Source organism: Saccopteryx leptura, chromosome 4 (assembly GCF_036850995.1).
Source record: "Saccopteryx leptura isolate mSacLep1 chromosome 4, mSacLep1_pri_phased_curated, whole genome shotgun sequence".
Classification (NCBI taxonomy): domain Eukaryota; kingdom Metazoa; phylum Chordata; class Mammalia; order Chiroptera; family Emballonuridae; genus Saccopteryx; species Saccopteryx leptura.
This window is the reverse complement of record NC_089506.1, coordinates 135945579-135965867: the sequence shown is the minus strand read 5'-3', so window position 1 is coordinate 135965867 and position 20289 is coordinate 135945579. Positions and strand designations below refer to the sequence as shown.

General features: G+C 41.5%; 1 protein-coding gene across 1 annotated transcript; it reads left to right on the top strand.

Moving 5' to 3' along the window:
- Window positions 1-1673: 1673 nt before the first annotated feature.
- On the top strand, window positions 1674-18716 carry ACOT12 (acyl-CoA thioesterase 12). The gene is given in 6 exon segments (XM_066383634.1): window positions 1674-1855; window positions 3976-4104; window positions 5910-5971; window positions 5974-6047; window positions 18656-18661; window positions 18663-18716. Coding segments are annotated over 6 exon segments (507 nt in total).
- The last annotated feature ends 1573 nt before the right edge of the window (window positions 18717-20289 follow it).

Genomic DNA, 20289 nt, shown 5'->3' with positions numbered 1-20289 from the left:
TATATTATAGGGCCACAACAATCAAAACAGCATGGTATTGGCAGAAAAATAGACACTCAGACCAATGGAACAGAATAGAAAGTCCAGAAATAAAACCACATATATATGGTCAAATAATTTTTGATAAAGGGGCCAACAACACACAATGGAGAAAAGAAAGCCTCTTCAACAAATGATGCTGGGAAAACTGGAAAGCCACATGCAAAAGAATGAAACTCAACTACAGCTTGTCCCCTTGTACCAAAATTAATTCAAAATGGATCAAAGACCTAAATATAAGACCTGAAACAATAAAGTACATAGAAGAAGACATAGGTACTAAACTCATGGACCTGGGTTTTAAAGAGCATTTTATGAATTTGACTCCAAAGGCAAGGGAAGTGAAGGCAAAGATAAATGAATGGGACTACATCAGACTAAGAAGTTTTTGCTCAGCAAGAGAAACTGATAACAAAATAAACAGACAGCCAACTACTAAATGGGAAGTGATATTTTCAAACAACAGCTCAGATAAGGGCCTAATATCCAAAATATACAAAGAACTCATAAAACTCAACAACAAACAATCAAACAATCCAATAAAAAAATGGGAAGAGGACATGAACAGACACTTCTCCCAGGAAGAAATACAAATGGCCAACAGATATATGAAAAGATGCTCATCTTTTTTAGTTATTAGAGAAATGCAAATCAAAACTGCAATGAGATACCACCTCACACCTGTTCGATTAGCTATTATTAACAAGACAGGTAATAGCAAATGTTGGAGAGGCTGTGGAGAAAAAGGAACCCTCATTCACTGTTGGTGGAATGTAAAGTAGTATAACCATTATGGAAGAAAGTATGGTGGTTCCTCAAAAAACTGAAAATAGAACTATCTTATGACCCAGCAATCTCTCTTCTGGGTATATACCCCCAAAACTCAGAAACATTGATACGTAAAGACACATGGAGCCCCATGTTCATTGCAGCATTGTTCACAGTGGCCAGGACATGGAAACAACCAAAAAGCCCGTCAATAGATGACTGGATAAAGAAGATGTGGCACATATACACTATGGAATACAACTCAGCCATAAGAAATGATGACATCGGATCATTTACAGCAAAATGTTGGGATCTTGATAACATGATACAAAGTGAAATAAATAAATCAGAAAAAAACAGGAACTGCATGATTCCATATATTGGTGGGACATAAAAATGAGACTAAGAGACATGGACAAGAGTGTGGTGGTTACGGGGGGTGGGGGAGAGAGAAGGAAAGAGAGGGAAAGGGGCAAGGGTAGCGGCACAAAGAAAACTAGATAAAGGGTGATGGAGGACAATCTGTCTTTGGGTGATGGGTATGCAACATAATTGAATGACAAGATAACCTGGACATGTATTCTTTGAATATATGTACCGTGATTTATTGATGTCACCCCATTAACATTAATTAAAATTTATTTATAATAAAAAATAAAAATAAAAAGGCCTTTCTGATCTGTTATCCAATTCACCATAAATATCCACCATTCAGATGAAAGTCACTCTATAGAATAACACATATTTATTTCCTCAGGAGTTTTAAGTCTTTGGGAATAATTTAATTTTGCTAAAAATTTTATGACTTGAAAATACTATTGAGAAGAAAACGCTGTATACTCGAGTCCTGTGGGGAATTTTGTATCATGAATGTTTACATCCACCTTTCACATCTCATTTGTGATGAAGAGGAAGGAGCAGTTTCCACCAATCACACCTCTGCTCCGAGCACTGAACTGGGCCTCCCACCTCTTGCAAACCAACATGAAAGTACATTTGGTGTCCAGATTATGGTTTGGATGGAGATGGTGGCTGCAATTTCTGCAAGGTTCTTGGTTTTGACCTTTGGTGTGTGACGTTGGAACCAGTGGAGAGAACGTAGAAAGGGTCTGAGATCCAGTAACTGGGCAAGTCAAGGTGACCAAGAGAGGACAGTGTTTGTCTTTTAGCAAAATGAGAAAATGATAAGTCATTTACCTGTTTAGCTTCGGATTAACCTATCCTTTTGTTTTTAGGTGGATATTTAAGTCCTTAGTTCAAAAATCAAAATAAAATAACAGTTCTTTTACTTTACTCTGAATTAAGAATGTTGATCTGGTGACATTGCGACTTCTTGTAATAATACAGTGTGTCCGTAAAGTCATGGTGCACTTTTGACCGGTCACAGGAAAGCAACAAAAGGCGATAGAAATGTAAAATCTGCACCAAATAAAAGGAAAACTCTCCCAGTTTCATACCTATTCAGTGCAGTTCGATGTGGGCTCACGCACAGATTTTTTAGGGCTCCTTAGGTAGCTATCCCATATAGCCTCTACAGACTCGTTACTGACTGATGGCCTACCAGAACGGGGTTTCTCCACCAAACTGCCAGTTTCCTTCAACTGCTTATCCCACCGAGTAATGTTATTCCTATGTGGTGGCGCTTCGTTTTAAACACGCCGATATTCACGTTGCACTTTGGTCACGGATTTGAATTTAGCGAGCCACAGAACACACTGAACTTTCCTCTGTACCGCCACATCTCGACTGGCATGGCCGTGGGCTTCTCCGCTGTATACATGGTGTTACGTCATCATCTGCGCATGTGCACATGCTGCCACATCATCCTACAGAAACTGGTAAGGGTCTCCTTTTATTTGGTGCAGATTTCACATTTCTATCATCTTTTATTGCTTTCCTGTGACCAGTCAAAAGTGCACCATGACTTTACGGACACACTGTAGTTATGACAAAGTAGATGCAGAATAGAAAGAGAAAACAGCCTTCATACTTAAAAATAGTCAAGTTGCAAACTTTTTAAAAGGCAATTTGTGATTGGGCCTGACCTTCAAAGGTTTGTTAGAGTCATTTTGGCCAAAGGACTAACTGGAAAATAAGAGGAGAAAGAGGGAAGAACTTAGAAGAATACTTTAAAATATACCTCAGTTTCAAAAAAGGTTATTTTATTCTTAGTAGAACATGTAGGCAATTCAGCAATTTTAAAGAACATATGTAGTCTGAAAATGCAATTGAACAAGATTTGCCCTTCTGACAATTTTTGTAACCACTGAAAAATATTAAGGTTTTATTTCCTTCAGACTACAAGCATTTTATTATAAATGTGCTGGTAGTTATGATTATAGTTAGAAACCTGTAGTTATCCTTCCTATAAATTATGCACAAATTAAAGAAAGCTTGTTTTTAAAATGAGACTGTCATTCTTAATGACAGTGAAGCATTTGAACCTGTTTACAGTAAAAGCTTACAGTATAATGAACTGTGGCAGAGCCTGTTCTCTGAATGTTTGCACAATTCTTTAGAGTAATTGAATGACTACAGTGGGGATCTAAGATGTAGAAAATAATGGAAGTAACTTTCTCAGCTAAAATATTCTTTATAGATATTTCAAAATTTCACACACACACAAATTGTAAAATGTGTACTTTGTAGCCTTTCAGGCTTTGTGCAGCAATCTAGGCAATTTTCCTGTGGGGGAAAACAGTCTTTTGTTACGTGGAAGCTAAGGGACTGGTGTGAAAGGCACCGACTGGCGGTTCTCTTCACTGTGCCCCATTCCACCCTAGAGTTACCGCTTCCTGTGATTGTGGTCACGAGCTGCCAGGATGCATATAAACCTCAAATTAGCTTGAAAGGCACTGGCTTGTGTTTTTGGAGAGACTTTCATGGGGAATAAAACAAAAACAGGACTGTTTACCGCAAGAGCAGAAGCACCAGCATTTTGGTAAAGACTCCACAGCTTGGGGACATAGTATGTCCTAAAATATTTGCAGGTACCGTACAGAACACTCAGGTACAGGATCCAGTCATTTAGCTCACTAGAGTGAAAAGATATTGACAGATAGTACACTGGACACTGGTTGGTGCACCTGTTAAGTGAATCAGCAGTTACTGGAAATATTTTGGAGAATGATCCATTTCTTCTCTCTCTCCTTCCTTTTGTTTCATCAGGTGCCTCTGAGGAGCACATCTGCTTATGAAGTCTGTGGATGTGTTTCAGATCCAAGGACCGTCTACGATTGGAGACCATCTTGTTTTCAGTGCCATTGTCAACAATACATTTTGGACCTGGTAGAGTGTGTCTAGTGCTCTTAAACTGCTATAGACGAATTCAAACTTGCACATAAATATATTTTTACTTTTTATTTCAATTTGTAAGTGAATATAAGAATATAAGGACTCTTTTCTTTTGAATTTTTTTATTGATTTAAGAGGAAAAGAGAGGGGAGGAAACACAAGAGAGAGAAGCATCAACTTATTTCACATAGTTCCAGTTAGTTGTGCATTCATTGATGCTTCTCATGTGTGCCCTGACTGGGGGTGGGGGGTAAACACCCCACCTCTGGTGCACCCGATCACCTCTTTATCCACTGAGCCACCCTGCAAATAGGGATTGTTTTTTGAGAGACAGAGAGAGAGAGAGAAGCATCAACTCATTGTTTCACTTAGTTGTGCCATTGATTGCTTCTCATATGTGCCCTGACCAGTTGGGAGCAAGCCCGTAACCTCAGGATCAGTGGCTCTGGACTAAAGCCAGTGACCCTGAGATTAAACATGGGATTGAACCAGTGACCTCCATGCTCCAGGGCAGTGCTCTATGCACTCTGCCACTGACCAGGGCTGGACTATTTTAAAGTATACTTTAAAATAGTTTCTTCTATTTTTTTTATTACTCTTTATTACTCATGTTCCTTCTATTTTTTTATTACTCTTGATACAAAATGAAAATATTTAATTTAGTATTTTTTATTTTTGTTTATTTATATATCTTTTTTGAGAGAGAGAAAGGGAGAGAGAAAGAGGGACGCATCAACTCATTTTTCCACTTAGTTGTACCACTGATTGCTTTTCATATGATCCCTGACCAGGGCTCAAACTGGTGACCTCAGGGTTGAGGCCCTGACCTGGGGTTCAGCTCCACTCTTGGGATCAAGCCAGTGTCCTCGGAATCGAGCCAGCGACATGAGCCAACCTAAGATCAAGCCAGTGACCTTCAAATTGGTGACCCCAGGGTCAAGCCAATGACCCCAAGATTGAACCAGTGATGTCAGAACTACGGGATGACATTCTATTCACTACACCACTGGCCAGGGCTAGCATTTTTTATTTTTAAATGTAAAAAAGAGTGTCTGTATTTCCTGTCCCATTTCAGTGTTTGGATACTTTTTTTTTTTTTTTTGTATTTTCTCTGAAGCCGGAAACGGGGAGAGACAGTCAGACAGACTCCCGCATGCGCCCGACTGGGATCCACCCGGCACGCCCACCAGGGGCGACGCTCTGCCCACCAGGGGGCGATGCTCTGCCCCTCCGGGGCGTCATTCTGCCGCGACCAGAGCCACTCTAGCGCCTGGGGCAGAGGCCAAGGAGCCATCCCCAGCGTTGGGCCATCTTTGCTCCAATGGAGCCTTGGCTGTGGAAGGGGAAGAGAGAGACAGAGAGGAAGGAGGGGGTGGGGGTGGAGAAGCAAATGGGCGCTTCTCCTGTGTGCCCTGGCCGGGAATCGAACCCGAGTCCCCCGCACACCAGGCCGACACTCTACCACTGAGCCAACCGGCCAGGGCCTTGGATACTTTTTAATTATAGAACTATTATTTCAAAGGGAGAAAGCTTGACTTCATCACAATTTAAACTCCCCTTCTTGTCACCAAAACATGTAGATACATAAAGTCACAACTGGTCTTTTTTCCACCTGAAAGTGGGAAACTAATGCAGATATACCCAAGGGCTTGCACACCAGACCTATCAACCTGGAGAAATGGATTTTAACAGTTGCATAGATTTGCAGACAAAGGGAAAAACCCAGGGCCATCGTTCTCTTCCCTGCATGGAGGAGTAGGTGTTGGTAGGAGGCAGACAAAGCCCAGCATGCCTCTACAGCGTCGGAGTGGGGTGCAGGTGGAGGCCTTTGACTGTCAAGTTGTCTGAGGGCCAGGGCGCCACGTCAACAGTGTTTTCTCATCTATAATGCTGTCAGTGATAAGGAAGAACTGGTCACATTTCCCAGAATCAAACCCATGTCAAAGGTAAGTTATTGGCCCAATGGGCTTTTTATTTTTTCCAAATAACTCTAATCCAGTGGTTGGCAACTGCGGCTCATGAGCCACATGCGGCTCTTTGGCCCCTTGAGTGTGGCTCTTCCACAAAATACCATGTGCGGGAAGATAAGATGGTTCTGGAGTAGGCGGACGTACCAACTCCGACCTCCCAGAACCAAAGTGGATTACAAACTAATTTTAAGAACTATCATCTGGAAAAACCAACTTTGGACTAAACTAAGAGGACTCTTCAAACAAGGAACACTGAAGAAGCCATACTGAGACTGGTAGGAAAAGTGGAAATGTGGAGAGGGCTGCCCAGCTCCCTGGAGCGAACGGCAGCCGGTAGAGACTCGCGTGGCGGGAAGTGAGTTTAGCAGAGAGGGGAGGGTCCTGAGCCCCAGGAACAAAGCCCCAGCCTGCAGCCCCAGAGCCTAGAAGAGGCATATGGACGGTATTTAGCTGGAAACAAGACAGGATACTGTTTGTGAGAAAGAAACTGATTTCTCAGACCCAGGATTCTTCTTAAAGGGACCGCACAGAAAATCTCTCTCACAACCACTCATCCGGGGAATGGGGAAAGAGGAGAGGACCAGAGTAGCAGTAAGAGAGTGTAATCTAGGAGGCACAGGGAGAAACATTTTGGGAGACAGCCACCCTAACCCCTGGGAGAAGTCACTCCCCAAATCTGAAGTGAATATTTCCCCTGGAAACAGCAATACCAGCAAAGGGAAGCAGGACACCAGCCAAACAAGCACTCCTGTGGCACTCAGAGCAGAGTCGCTTAGAAGGAGGGAACTTTCGGGTCTACAGTAGTGAGTGTTAGGGTCTGAGCTGAAGCGCCCACACCCACACAGCTAAGGGCTCACCAGAGGGTGGGTGGCGGCGGGACGCGGAAGTGCGGTTTTTTGGCAAGGGCGGAAGCCGGCTGGCCACCACTGAGGCCCAGGTGTGAGCTCCGTCTTGCCTGGCTGGGGAGGAGGGGACGTGCAAAAGCAGTCAAGCCCAGCTGCAGGCCGCCTGTAATCCAGCCTGCGGGAGAAAGGCCGAAACCCCGGAAGGGGTGGAGACCCGCCCTTGAGCAAGGGGTGCAGGAGCACAGCCTTGCCCCGCCCATGGAACTGAGGCTTGTGACCTGACATGGGAGCCGGCTCCTCCCAGAGGGTGGAGCCAAAACCCAGAACAGGTGGAGTCCCGCTACTGAGCATGGGCATGCAGTCCCCCCAGCCGGTAGAGCCAAGGCTTGCAGCTGTCCCACGAGTGGGCTCCTCCTGCAAGAGAAGGGTGAAAGCCCGGAAACAGGCGGAGACCAGCAACTGAGCAAAGGTGCTGCCACTGACCTCAGGGCCAAGCATAATGCCACACACGGGGGTGGGGCAAAGGCCAAAGCCACCAAGGCTTGTACACCCGAGCACGTGATCACAGCCACCCCATGAAGGAAAGGCAGAAACCACAGCAACAGCCCCAGTGGGAAGGCACCAGCAACGCCCATACACAAACGTCCTATGCAGCAACAGCAGAGGGGGTGGCGGACCTGCAGACAGACCGTACCTAGGGAACAGAGGCCTCACCCAGTAGACTCCAGTGGCCAACACCTTCTTTTACACAGAGAAGATGAGAAGGCAGAGAAATGTAACACAAATGAGTCAAGAGAAATCCCCAGAAAAGGACCTGAATAAAACAGATATAACCAAATTACCAGGTGCAGAGTTTAAAATAACGATTATTAGGATGCTCAAAGATATTAGAGCAACAATAGATGGTCATTACAAACAATTAAAGAGAGCAGATATAAAAACAGACATTGAAATAATAAAAAAGAATCACTGAAATGACAAATACAATATCAGAAATGGGCCCTGGCCGGTTGGCTCAGTGGTAGAGCGTTGGCCTGGCATGCGTGAGTTCCAGGTTCGACTCCCAGCCAGGGCACACAGGAGAAGCACCCATCTGCTTCTCCACCTCTCCCCTTCTCCTTCCTCTATGTCTCTCTCTTCCCCTCCTGCAGCCAAGGCTCCATTGTAGTAAAGATTGCCCGGGCGCTGAGGATGGCTCTGTGGCCTCTGCCTCAGGAGCTAGAATGGCTCTGATTGTGGCAGAGCGATGCCCCAAGATAGGTAGAGCATCGCCCCCTGGTGGGCATGCCGGGTGGATCCCGGTCGGGCGCATGCGGGAGTCTGTCTGACTGCCTCCCCATTTCCAACTTCAGGAAAAAAAAAAAAAAGATAAACAATATCAGAAATGAAGAACACAATGGAAGAAATTAAAAGCAGGATGGATGAAGCTGAGAATCGAATCAGCAAGTTAGAGGACATGATAAATAAAGACACAGAAACAGAGCAGAAAAAAGAAAAGAGACTCAAAAAGTCTAAGGAAACTCTAAGAGAGCTCTGTGACAACATGAAGAGAAATAACATCCGCATCATAGGGGTTCCTGAAGAAGAAGAGAAAGAACAAGGGATAGAGACTTTGTTCAAGCATATCATAGCTGAAAACTTTCCTCAATTTAGGCAAGAAAACATCTCACATGTTCAGGAAGCACAGAGAACTCCATTAAAGAGAAACCCAAAGAAATCAACACCAAGACACATCATAATTAAAATACCAAAGCTAAGTGATAAAGAGAAAATATTAAAAGCTGCTAGACAAAAAAAGACTATCACCTACAAAGGAGCCCCCATAAGGATGACTTCTGATTTCTCAACAGAAACACTTGAGGCCAGAAAGGAATGGCAAGAAATATTCAAAGTAATGCAGAACAAGAGCCTACAACCAAGACTACTTTATCCAGCAAGACTATCGTTTAAAATTGAAGGAGAAATAAAAAGCTTTCCAGACAAAAAAAAAACCTCAAGGAATTCACTGCAGCCAAACCAAGGCTGCAAGAAATGCTAAGGGGCCTGTTGTAAACAGATCTAAGGAAAAAAAGAATACAGCAAAAGAGGAATACAATTTTAAAGAATAAAACGGCAATAAAAAATTACATATTAATAATAACCGTAAATGTAAATGGATTAAATGATCTGATCAAAAGACATAGGGTAGCTGCGTGGATAAGAAAACAGGACCCATATATATGCTGTCTACAAGAGACACACCTTAAAAAAAAAGATGCACATAGACTGAAGATAAATGGATGGAAAAAAATATTTCATGGAAATGAAAAAAAAGCTGGGGTAGCAATACTTATATCAGACAAAAGAGACTTTAAAAAAAAGACTATAGTAAGAGATAAAGAAGGTCACTACATAATGATAAAGGGAGCAATCCAACAGGGAGATATAACCATTATAAATATCTACGCACCGAATATAAGAGCACCTAAATATATAAAGCAGACTTTGATGGATTTAAAGGGTGAGATCAACAGCAATATTCTAATAGTAGGGAATTTTAATACCCCACTAACATCACTACATAGATCCTCAAGAAAGAAAATTAACAAAGAAACAGCAGACTTAAAGGACATACTAGATCAACTCCATTTAATAGATATCTTCAGAACCTTTCACCCGAAAGCAGCAGAATATACATTCTTTTCAAGTGCTCATGGTACATTCTCTAGAATAGACCACATGTTAGGGCACAAAAGCAGTCTCAACAAATTTAAGATTGAAATCATATCGAGCACTTTCTCTGATCACAATGGCATTAAACTAGAAATCAACCACAACAGAAAAACTGAAAAATACTCAAACATTTGAAAACTAAATAACACATTATTATATAACAAATGGGTAAACAATGAGATCAAAGAAGAAATTTAAAAATTCCTAGAAACAAACAATAATGAGCATACATCAACTCAAAATTAATGGGACACAGCAAAAGCAGTCCTGAGAGGGAAGTTCATAGCATTGCAGGCATAGCTCAAGAAGCTAGAAAGAGCTGAAATAAACAACTTGACCCTACATCTAAAAGAACTAGAAAAAGAACAGCAAGTAAAGCCCAGAGCTAGTCGAAGGAAGGAAATAATAAAGATCAGAGCAGAAATAAATGACATAGAGGCTAAAGAAATAATACAGAGGATCAATGAAACCAGGAGGTGGTTCTTTGAAAAGGTAAACAAGATCGATGAACCTTTAACCAGACTCACCAAGAAAAAAAGAGAGAGGACTCAAATAAATAAAATTAGAAACGAGATTGGAGAAATAACAACTGACAAAACAGAAATACAAAATATTGTAAGAAAATACTATGAAGAACTGTACGTCAAAAAACTAGACAACCTAGATGAAATGGACAAATTCCTTGAAACTATAATCTTCCAAAAATTAATCTGGAAGAATCAGAAAACCTAAACAGACCAATTACAACAAATGAGATCAAAACAGTTATCAAAAAGTTCACAAAAAAGAAAAGTCCTGGGTCTGATGGCTTCACAAGTGAATTCTACCAAATAGTCAAAGAAGAACTAACTCCTGGCCTTCTCAAGCTATTTCAAAAAATTCAACAGAAAGGAAGACTTCCAAGCTCCTTTTGAGGTGAGCATAATTCTGATTCTAAAGCCAGGCAAAGACAACACAAAGAAAGAAAATTATAGGCCAATATCCCTGATGAATTTAGATGCTAAAAATCCTCAACAAAATATTAGCAAACTGGATCCAGCAATATATGAAAAAAGTCATACACCATGATCAAGTTGGATTTATTCTTGGGAGGCAAGGCTGGTACAATATTCGCAAATCAATCAATGTGATTCATCACATAAACAAAAGGAAGGAGAAAAACCACATGATAATTTCAATAGATGCAGAAAAAGCATTTGATAAAATCCAGCACCCATTCATGATCAAAACTCTCAACAAATTGGAAATACAGGGAATATACCTCAACATGATAAAGGCCATCTATGACAAACCCACGGCCAACATCATACTCAAGGGGCAAAAGTTAAAAGCAATCCCCTTGGCCCTGGCTGGTTGGCTCAGCGGTAGAGCATCGGCCTGGCGTGCAGGGGATCTGGGTTCGATTCCCGGCCAGGGCACATAGGAGAAGCGCCCATTTGCTTCTCCACCCCCTCCTCCTTCTTCTCTGTCTCTCTCTTCCCCTCCCTCAGCCAAGGCTCCATTGGAGCAAAGATGGCCCGGGCGCTGGGGATGGCTCCTTGGCCTCTGCCCCAGGTACTAGAGTGGCTCTGGTCGCGGCAGAGTGACGCCCCAGAGGGGCAGAGCATCGCCCCCTGGTGGGCATGCCAGGTGGATCCCGGTCGGGCGCATGCGGGAGTCTGTCTGACTGTCTCTCCCCATTTCCAGCTTCAGGAAAAAATACAAAAAAAAAAAAAAAAAAAAAAAAGCAATCCCCTTAAGATCAGGAACAAGGCAAGGGTGCCCCCTTTCACCACTCTTATTCAACATAGTTCTGGAAATTCTAGCCACAGAAATCAGACAAGAAAAAGAAATAAAAGGCATCCAAATTGGAAAAGAAGAAGTAAAACTATCATTATTTGCAGATGATATGATATTGTATATAGAAAACCCTAAAGTCTCAGTCAAAAAACTACTAGACCTGATAAATGAATTCAGCAAGATGGAAGGATATAAAATTAAAACTCAGAAATCAGAGGCATTTTTATACACTAACAATGAACTGTCAGAAAGAGAAATTAAGGAATCAATCCCCTTTACCATTGCAACGAAAAAAATAAAGTACCTAGGAATAAATTTAACGAGGAAGATTAAAGAGTTGTACTCGGAAAATTATGAAACATTGATAAAAGAAATCAAGGAAGATACAAACAAGTGGAAGCATATACCGTGCTCATGGTTAGGAAGAATAAACATCATTAAAATGTCTATATTACCCAAAGCAATTTATAAATTCAATGCAATACCAATTAAAATACCAATGACTTACTTCAAAGATATAGAACACATATTTCAAAAATTTATATGGAACCAAAAGAGAACACGAATAGCCTCAGCAATCCTGAAAAGGAAGAATAAAGTGGGAGATATCACACTTCCGGATATCAATTTATACTATAAGGCCATTGTACTAAAAACAGCTTGGTACTGGCATAAGAACAGGCATGTAGATCATTGGAACAGAACTGAGAACCCAGAAATAAACCCACACCTTTATGTACAACTGATATTTGACAAAGGAAGTAAGAGCATACATTGGAGTAAAGACAGCCTCTTCAACAAATGGTGTTGGCAAAATTTGAAAGCTACCTGCAAAAAAATGAAACTAGACCACCAACTTACACCATTCCCAAAAATCAACTCAAAATGGATAAAAGACTTAAATATAAGCCATGAAACCATAAGCATCTTAGAAGAAAACATAGGCAGTAAGCTCTCTGACATTTCTCGCAGCAATATATTTGCCGAATTGTCTCCACAGGCAAGTGAAATAAAAGACAGGATAAACAAATGGAACTATATCAAACTAAAAAGCTTCTGCACAGCTAAAGACAATAAGAACAGAATAAAAAGACAAACTACACAATGGGAGAATATATTTGACAATGCGTCTGATAAAGGATTAATAATCAAAATTTATAAAGAATTTGTCAATCTCAACACCAGGAAGACAAACAATCCAATCCAAAAATGGGCAAAATAAATGAATAGACACTTCTCCAAAGAGGACATACAGATGGCCAATAGGCATATGAAAAAATGCTCAACATCAATAATCATTAGAGAAATGCAAATTAAAACCACAATGAGATATCACCTCACACCAGTCAGAATGGCGTTCATCAACAAAAGAACACAGAATAAGTGCTGGCGAGGATGTGGAGAAAAGGGAACCCTCCTGCACTGCTGGTGGGAATGCAGACTGGTGCAGCCACTGTGGAAAACAGTATGGAGATTCCTCAAAAAATTAAAAATCGAACTGCCTTTTGACCCAGCTATCGCACTGTTAGGAATATACCCCAAGCACACCATAGCACTGTATGAAAAGAAGAAATGCACCCCCATGTTTATGGCAACATTGTTCACAATAGCGAAGATCTGGAAACAGCCCAAGTGTCCATCTGAGGACGAGTGGATTAAGAAGCTTTGGTATATATATACTATAGAATACTACTCAGCCATAAGAAATGATGACATCGGATCATTTACAACAACATGGATGGACCTTGATAGCATTATACTGAGTGAAATAAGTAAATCAGAAAAAACTAAGAACTGTATGACTCCATACATAGGTGGGACATAAAAATGAGTCTCAGAGACATGGACAAGAGTGTGGGGGTTATGGGGTAGGGGGGAGGAGAGGGGCGGGGATGGGGGAGGGGGAGGGGCACAAAGAAAACCAGTTGGAAGGTGACAAAAGGCAATTGGACTTTGGGTGATGGGAATGCAGCATAAGCAAATGGCAAAATAACCTAGAGCTGTTTTCTCTGAACATATGTACCCTGACTTATCAATGTCACCCCATTCAAATTAATCAAAAAAAAAAAAAGAATTTGTCTCAGGGCTAATTCAGGCAGTTAGAAGAATAGTATAAGGATGCTAATTCTGCTTCTCAGGCCACATCCTGCAAAAGGGGCCCCAAGCAAATTGGTGATTTGGCTCTTCTGACTTTGCCAATTGGATTTAAAAAAAAAAATAGGTCAGGAACACCCTGAAATGGAACTAACAATACATGGGCATAAATTTAAAGGACCTTTAGATACTGGAGCTGATGTTTCTGTTATTGCTAAGCTACATTGGCCTCCTTCCTGGCCTACTCATGCAGCAGCCACCGAATTACAAGGTATAGGGCAGAGTAAATCCCCTCAACAAAGTTCTAGTTCTTTACATTGGGAAGATTAAGAAGGTCATTCTGGATTTTTTAAGCCTTATGTGCTCCCTGGATGGCCAGTTAATTTGTGGGGTAGAGATGTTTTGAAAACATGGGAGCATTGTTTGTCAGTTCTAATGGTTTAGTCGGTACTCAGATGCTTGATTGGGGATTTTTGCCTACTAAGGGACTAGGGAAAGAACAGCGAGGAATTCTCACCCCCATAGAAATGGCACCCAATACCAGAAGGTGTGGATTAGGATATCAAAATTTAGCATAGGGGCCTTGATAGCTCCTGCTACCTCAACAATGCATTGTGTAGACCCAATTACTTAGAAATAAGATAATCCTGTATGGGTAGACCAATGGCCCCTTTCTCAGGAGAAACTTAGGGCGGCTGCTCGATTGGTACAAGAGCAGCTACAGCTTGGGCACATTGAACCCTCTAATAGCCCATGGAATACACTTCCATATTTTGATCTTGTTGCCTCCTTGATTATCAAGGGGCATAGGCGACCCTTACAGCTTATAGGTTTTGAGCGTCAAAGTTATTGTTGTTCCTTTTTTCAAAGGATCAACAACAATGGCTCTGGGAAACTTCCACTAAATGGCAAATCGCTTTTGCAAATCAATAGACAACTTTATACTGAAACAGTCAACTTAAAATCAGCTCAAAGACTAGAAATATATGCCATTATCATGGCTTTTCAGCATTTGCCATATTCCTCCTTTAATCTATATACAGACAGCAAATATTTACTTATGTTTGTTTCCACTATAAAGACTGCTGTCTTCGGGACAACTGCTGATCAACTAACTATTTCAGCAGTTCCTCCTTCTTTAAAGACTTGTATGTCAACATAGAGCTCCATGTTTTATAGGACATACTCGAGCTCACTCCATGCTCCCTGGAGCGTTAGCACAAGGGAATGCCCTTGTTGATCAAGCTACCCAAAAGAAAATTATTTGGAGCAACCATCACAGGTCGAGCAATTCAGTCTCATACTATTCATCACTAGAATGCTGCAGCCCTGTGTAAACAGTTTCAACTTTCTCGGGAAGCAGCACAGCAGATTGGTAAATCCTGTCCAAGGTGTCCTATATAATAATCTGTTCCTTCATTTGGAGTTAACCCTCAAGGACTCCTACCAGGACAACTTTGGCAAATGGATGTTACTCATATACCTTCATTTGGCAAACAGTCCTATGTCCACATTACAGTGGATACCTATTCTGGATTTATAGTAACCTCTGTCAGAACAGGAGAGGCTGCTAGCATGTTATAGCTCATTGTCTGTATGCATTTTTCTATTATTGGATTTCCTAAACTGGTTAAACTGACAATGCTCCTGCATATGTAGCAAAAGCATTTACTGTATTTTGTCAAACCTCTTGAATTATGGGTATCTCTTACAATCGTTTAAGTCAAGGTATTATTAAAGTGTACCCAGCAAATATTTTAAGGTCAATTAAAAAAAAAAACATTTAAAAGTGGGGAGTCATATCCTGGAACTCCTACGGGTCTACCATACCATGCTTTTTACTTTAAAATTTTTTAATTTCTTTTGAATGCTGATGAACAGGAGATGCCAAATCTTCTCCTGCAAACTTCTACCTTCTTTTATTTGATCCAGCTAATAACATTGTTTTGTCTTTTTCCAAATAGCTCCAGATATATGGAAAAGGTTTATATAGGCAGATGGGGATCCTCAAACCCCTCAGCGAGATCTTCTTAGCATGGCCTTTGTTAGTAAGGGGTGCTGAGACTGCTAGAAGTAATTATTGAAGAAGCCAGAACAGGGAGGTGCTGATAGAGCCCCTCTGAGGCTGAGAACAAAGAAGATCAGCACAAAGGAGGAAAAACATTTGCATTCCATTGGTCAGAGACCCTTATCAGAAGTTTATGTTTGAAATTCACCACTAAGCTAAACCCAGCCCCTGTTGCTATGCTGCCTGCGGACCCCTTAGCGAATAGTTAACCACCACATCTGCTTCTGTGGAATGCTTGCTTACTTAGGATATATAAGGACCTGGCTGTAAGCGCTAGGCGTGACTCCATTTGCATCTCCCTGTGAGTATGGTGTCTCAGGACACTGGGGAGTTGTCCCCTGCGCAGGTTAAACTTGGCCAATAAACTACGATCTAAGCTCCTGAAAGTCTCTGACGTTTGTTTTCGTACCCAGTGGATCCAATAGCCTTTAAAGTACCAAGAGGCAGAAAAAGCCCAATAGAGATCGGGTGAATTACCAACTTTTAGGATATGCCCTTAAAGGCTCCAACATTCCAAAGAAGTCTCATAGGAATCCATCTGGGTCCTGCTTCAATAGTGGAAAGGAAGGTCATTGAGCTAAAGCCTGCCAGGCTTACATGCCTTTGCTGTGAGGAAAAGGGACACTGGAAGGTAGGCTTCCCCCTCACTCCTCTAAGGGAGGGTTCAGTCTCTTCCAGCCCTGCTCCAGCCACCTATGACCTAACCTTGCCCAGAAAGCTGGGGTTTGCCACTGAAGGCTGAAAGGGCCCAGGGCCGTTGGCCCCATCTATGACACTGTGGACGAGCCTAGGGTATTTCTTCCAAGAAGCAGGTAAACTGATCTCATTTGCACAAGGGCCACTTAACTATGTCTTGCCTGAATAGTCAGGTTTTTTTATTCTTCCCTCAAAGATCTCTGTTGGGGGTGTTGATAGTCCTATTTTCTGCTGCTTTGCTTAATATATAGTGTTTCCTTTATCCCTCCTACCTCAATGCCCCACTCATATTTCAGGCTGGGACCTACTCCTAATTTAGAGCTCTCTTTCCCCCTTTTGCCAACTTCTATTGTGAATTTACCTTTGCCACCCAGCTTAGTGTGCCCCAAGGTTCTCTTTACCAAGCCAAAGTTGCAGAGCTCCAGGGAAAAGCACCCTGGTCTCATCTCTCCAGGCAGAGGAGAACAGAAGCTCCATCTCCACACATGCTGCAGATGGCTTTTCCAGTCTACCTGAATCATTACCAGCTAGAAGCAGCGGTCAGTGGGACTTGGACATGAGCTGCAAAGTATAGAATTGTGACAACAATTCCAGTGCCATGCGGACTTTTCCTGGAGGTGGACTTTTCCTGGACACATCCTTGTGACAGCTCCTAACAGACTGAACTGGTGTTGGGTTGCATTCACAGAGATTTGGAATGGTGTTGGTGCCAACTTGGACTTGGTGAACATGTTAAGGACACTACTCTTTTATGGATTCTTTTTGTATTGGCCAAGAGTTTGCTTAAAGGCTTTAATCACAGTTTAAAAAAAATATATATATATATATGACCAGATAAAGAAGATGTGGTACATATACACTATGGTATACTGCTCAGCCATAAGAAATGATGACGTCGGATCATCTACAACAAAATGGTGGGATCTTGATAACATTGTACTGGGTGAAATAGGTAAATCAGAAAAAACCAGTAACTGCATAATTTCATACATTGGTGGGACATAAAATCGAGACTAAGAGACATGGACAAGAGTGTGGTGGTTATGGGGGGGAATAGGAGAGAGAGGGGGAGGGTAAGGAGCACAAAGAAAACTAGATAGAAGGTGACGGAGGACAATCTGACTTTGGGTGATGGGTATGCAACATAATTGAATGACAAGATAACCTGGACATGTTTTCTTTGAATATATGCACCCTGATTTATTGATGTCACCCCATTAAAATTAATAAAAATTTATGTATAAAAAATGCCCATGTGTGGGCACTACCTCGATAAGGAATGTACCTACATATATTGTTTAGGTTTAAAAAATTTGGCTCTCAAAATTTGGCTTTCAATTGTTGTAGTTGATATTTGACTCTGTTGACTAATGAGTTTGCCGACCATGATGACAGATTCTTAAGTCTCAATGTCATAGAAATGAGCAATGAACTCAATACAAGATCAAGCAGAGAGCTTATTAAAAAGAACTTACACAGAGGGAGTTGACCAGGAAAGAGAAGTTGAGCTCCCAAAGCGTTCTTGTGTTTGGCTTATATATGGGCCTTGGGGTGGGTGAAGGACTTGGGAATGAGGATGAGGCCAGCTGTCCCACCATTGTCATCTGGCAGCAGTTGATCCCAGAGTAGTCACAGATGTCTCCCATGCCCAGTGGACCACTCAAAGAGACTGTAAAATAATACTTGCACAAATATTCTAGTTACCATTCAATTGACAAAAGAACTATTGCAGAACATGCTGTTAAGAAAGGATATATTGCCTGACCTGTGGTGGCGCAGTGGATAAAGCGTCGACCTGGAAATGCTGAGGTCGCCGGTTCGAAACCCTGGGCTTGCCTGGTCAAGGCACATATGGGAGTTGATGCTTCCAGCTCCTCCCCCCTTCTCTCTCTCTCTGTCCTCTCTCTCTCTCCCTCTCCTCTCTAAAATGAATACATTAAAAAAATTAAAAAAAAAAAAAGAAAGGATGTATTGTGTTTGAAGGATGTGATTAGGTTCATTTCAACTATGGAATTTTACTGAAGACAAGAAGTCATAGGCCTCTAAGATAAAGTTCCTTTGGTAAAGATGGAGTCCAGTATTACCCCTCTCCTGCCTCTGGGGGCGCCCTGAAGACCTCACCTCAACTGGGTTGTGTGCTGCTGTTGGGAACATACTATCTTCCTGTCCCATTTCTGACTTTCTTCTCCTCTATTCAGTTGGTTCTCTGAGCCGAGCTTATTCACCAGAACTACTTGCAGTTGCCTTATGGCCAGCTGTCACCTGAGGAGCGTTCACACAGAGACGCCAGGTCCAAGTTAGCCTGTTAAACTGACTCAGGAGAGAGGGAGAGATTTAGATTATAGCACTAAAATATTAGAAATTTATGGATCTTACTTTTTTTTTTAAAGGATGATTTTTCAATGGTATCCTGGAGCTATTGCACACAAGAGAATTTGCTTAGGCAGATAAGAAACTAGGGTGTAAGGATTTTACCCTGTGAGGTCTTACCTGAAAAATTACATAACAAAGAACTGCTCTCTGGGTCTCCATTACCACATAATGTAAAAAGAGAAGGCTTTGATGTTTTCTGACTGTGGAGGCTACTGTGATGAAAATTATTCTTCTTGAGTGTTCTACCAGTAAAAGCAGCTTTTTAAAATTGCTGTCATAGTTACTGTTGTCTGCTAAATGCAAGGAAGAAAACTTATTTAACTTTTTTTCCCCCAGAAAATATGTTATTTCCACTTTGCGTACACGGGGATGTTAGCAACCAGGTGATAGCTTTATGATTTGGAGCTTTTCATGTAAAGATCCCATCATTACACAAATGGAAATTCTCTTGTTTAACTGACTCAGGTTGTGCCTACACAGGTTAGATGAAAGATGAATTATAGCAAGCAGTCATCTCAAAATGAAACAAAACCAAGCTATCAGGAACTGGTTACCAGCCAGTTGCTCTGCTGCCTGGCTTGCTTATATGTACAGTTCCCAAATTAGACTCAGGATGCTCTGCTGCCTGGTGCATTGAAGCAGCATGGGATATTGAGATCTGGTGTCTTGGCAAGTTTTTGCTGAATGACATGCCCACAAGCTTGCATTTTTATGACACAACAACAATATCTTTCTTTCCTTTTCTTTTTTAATGTGTTTTGTTAAGCCTAATCCAGAGGGACCCGAAAACATTGAAGATGTGAACAAAGTCCGTTGATTCCACACCAAAGCTTTATTGTCTAGCTTGGCCAAGTGGCGGCAACTCCGACAGAAATCTGTGGGAGAGCATGCTGGCCCTTTGTTCTACCTAGTTTTTATAGTTTTGAAGTGGGAAGTACAGAAGCAAAAATTGCAATTAGGTGCCTTTTACCACTATTGGTTATAGTCATATGTCCTTTAACATGATAGGACCATGTTCAATTTGCAAGCCATACATCATTTTGGAGAAAACAAAATTTACAAGTCAACATAATGGTAGAAAGATGTCTCTTTACATATTAAAAGGCATTCCTATATTCTCTAATGTTCATCTGCCATCACTCTGTCCAGAGTCACACACATTAACCACATGCATTCACATAGGAGAGGTAGTTTCCCTGGGGACAAATACCCGCAAATGGCTCATTGCTATATGAAAAGGTTTATTTTGGCTTTTCTTTTCCTGCACCTGGCTAGCCATTCACCCCTTTCCCCACAGGTGTGGTGGAATGTCTGGGAATCCATGTTTTCCTCCCCTGCATTTACAATACAATGCCAAGGGCCATTCTGGTCATGCCAATCACACAGTACAGAGACTATTCTCACAATTTCTCTGCACACCTTAACCCAAATTAATAAAATGTTCTTCAAGCCTCTTAAAATATTAATATTAATTCTGCAGCTTTTGGTACTTTACAACACCTGCGGCTGAAGTGGCGCAGTGGCTCCTCAGTTTGGCTTTAAAATGTGAAGGGAAATACAAATTTACTTTAAGTCATACTAAATGGCAATCTTGTCTTTGCTCAAGACACCTGTTGGGCAGATAAAATATATTATGCTCACTTTGTTAAAG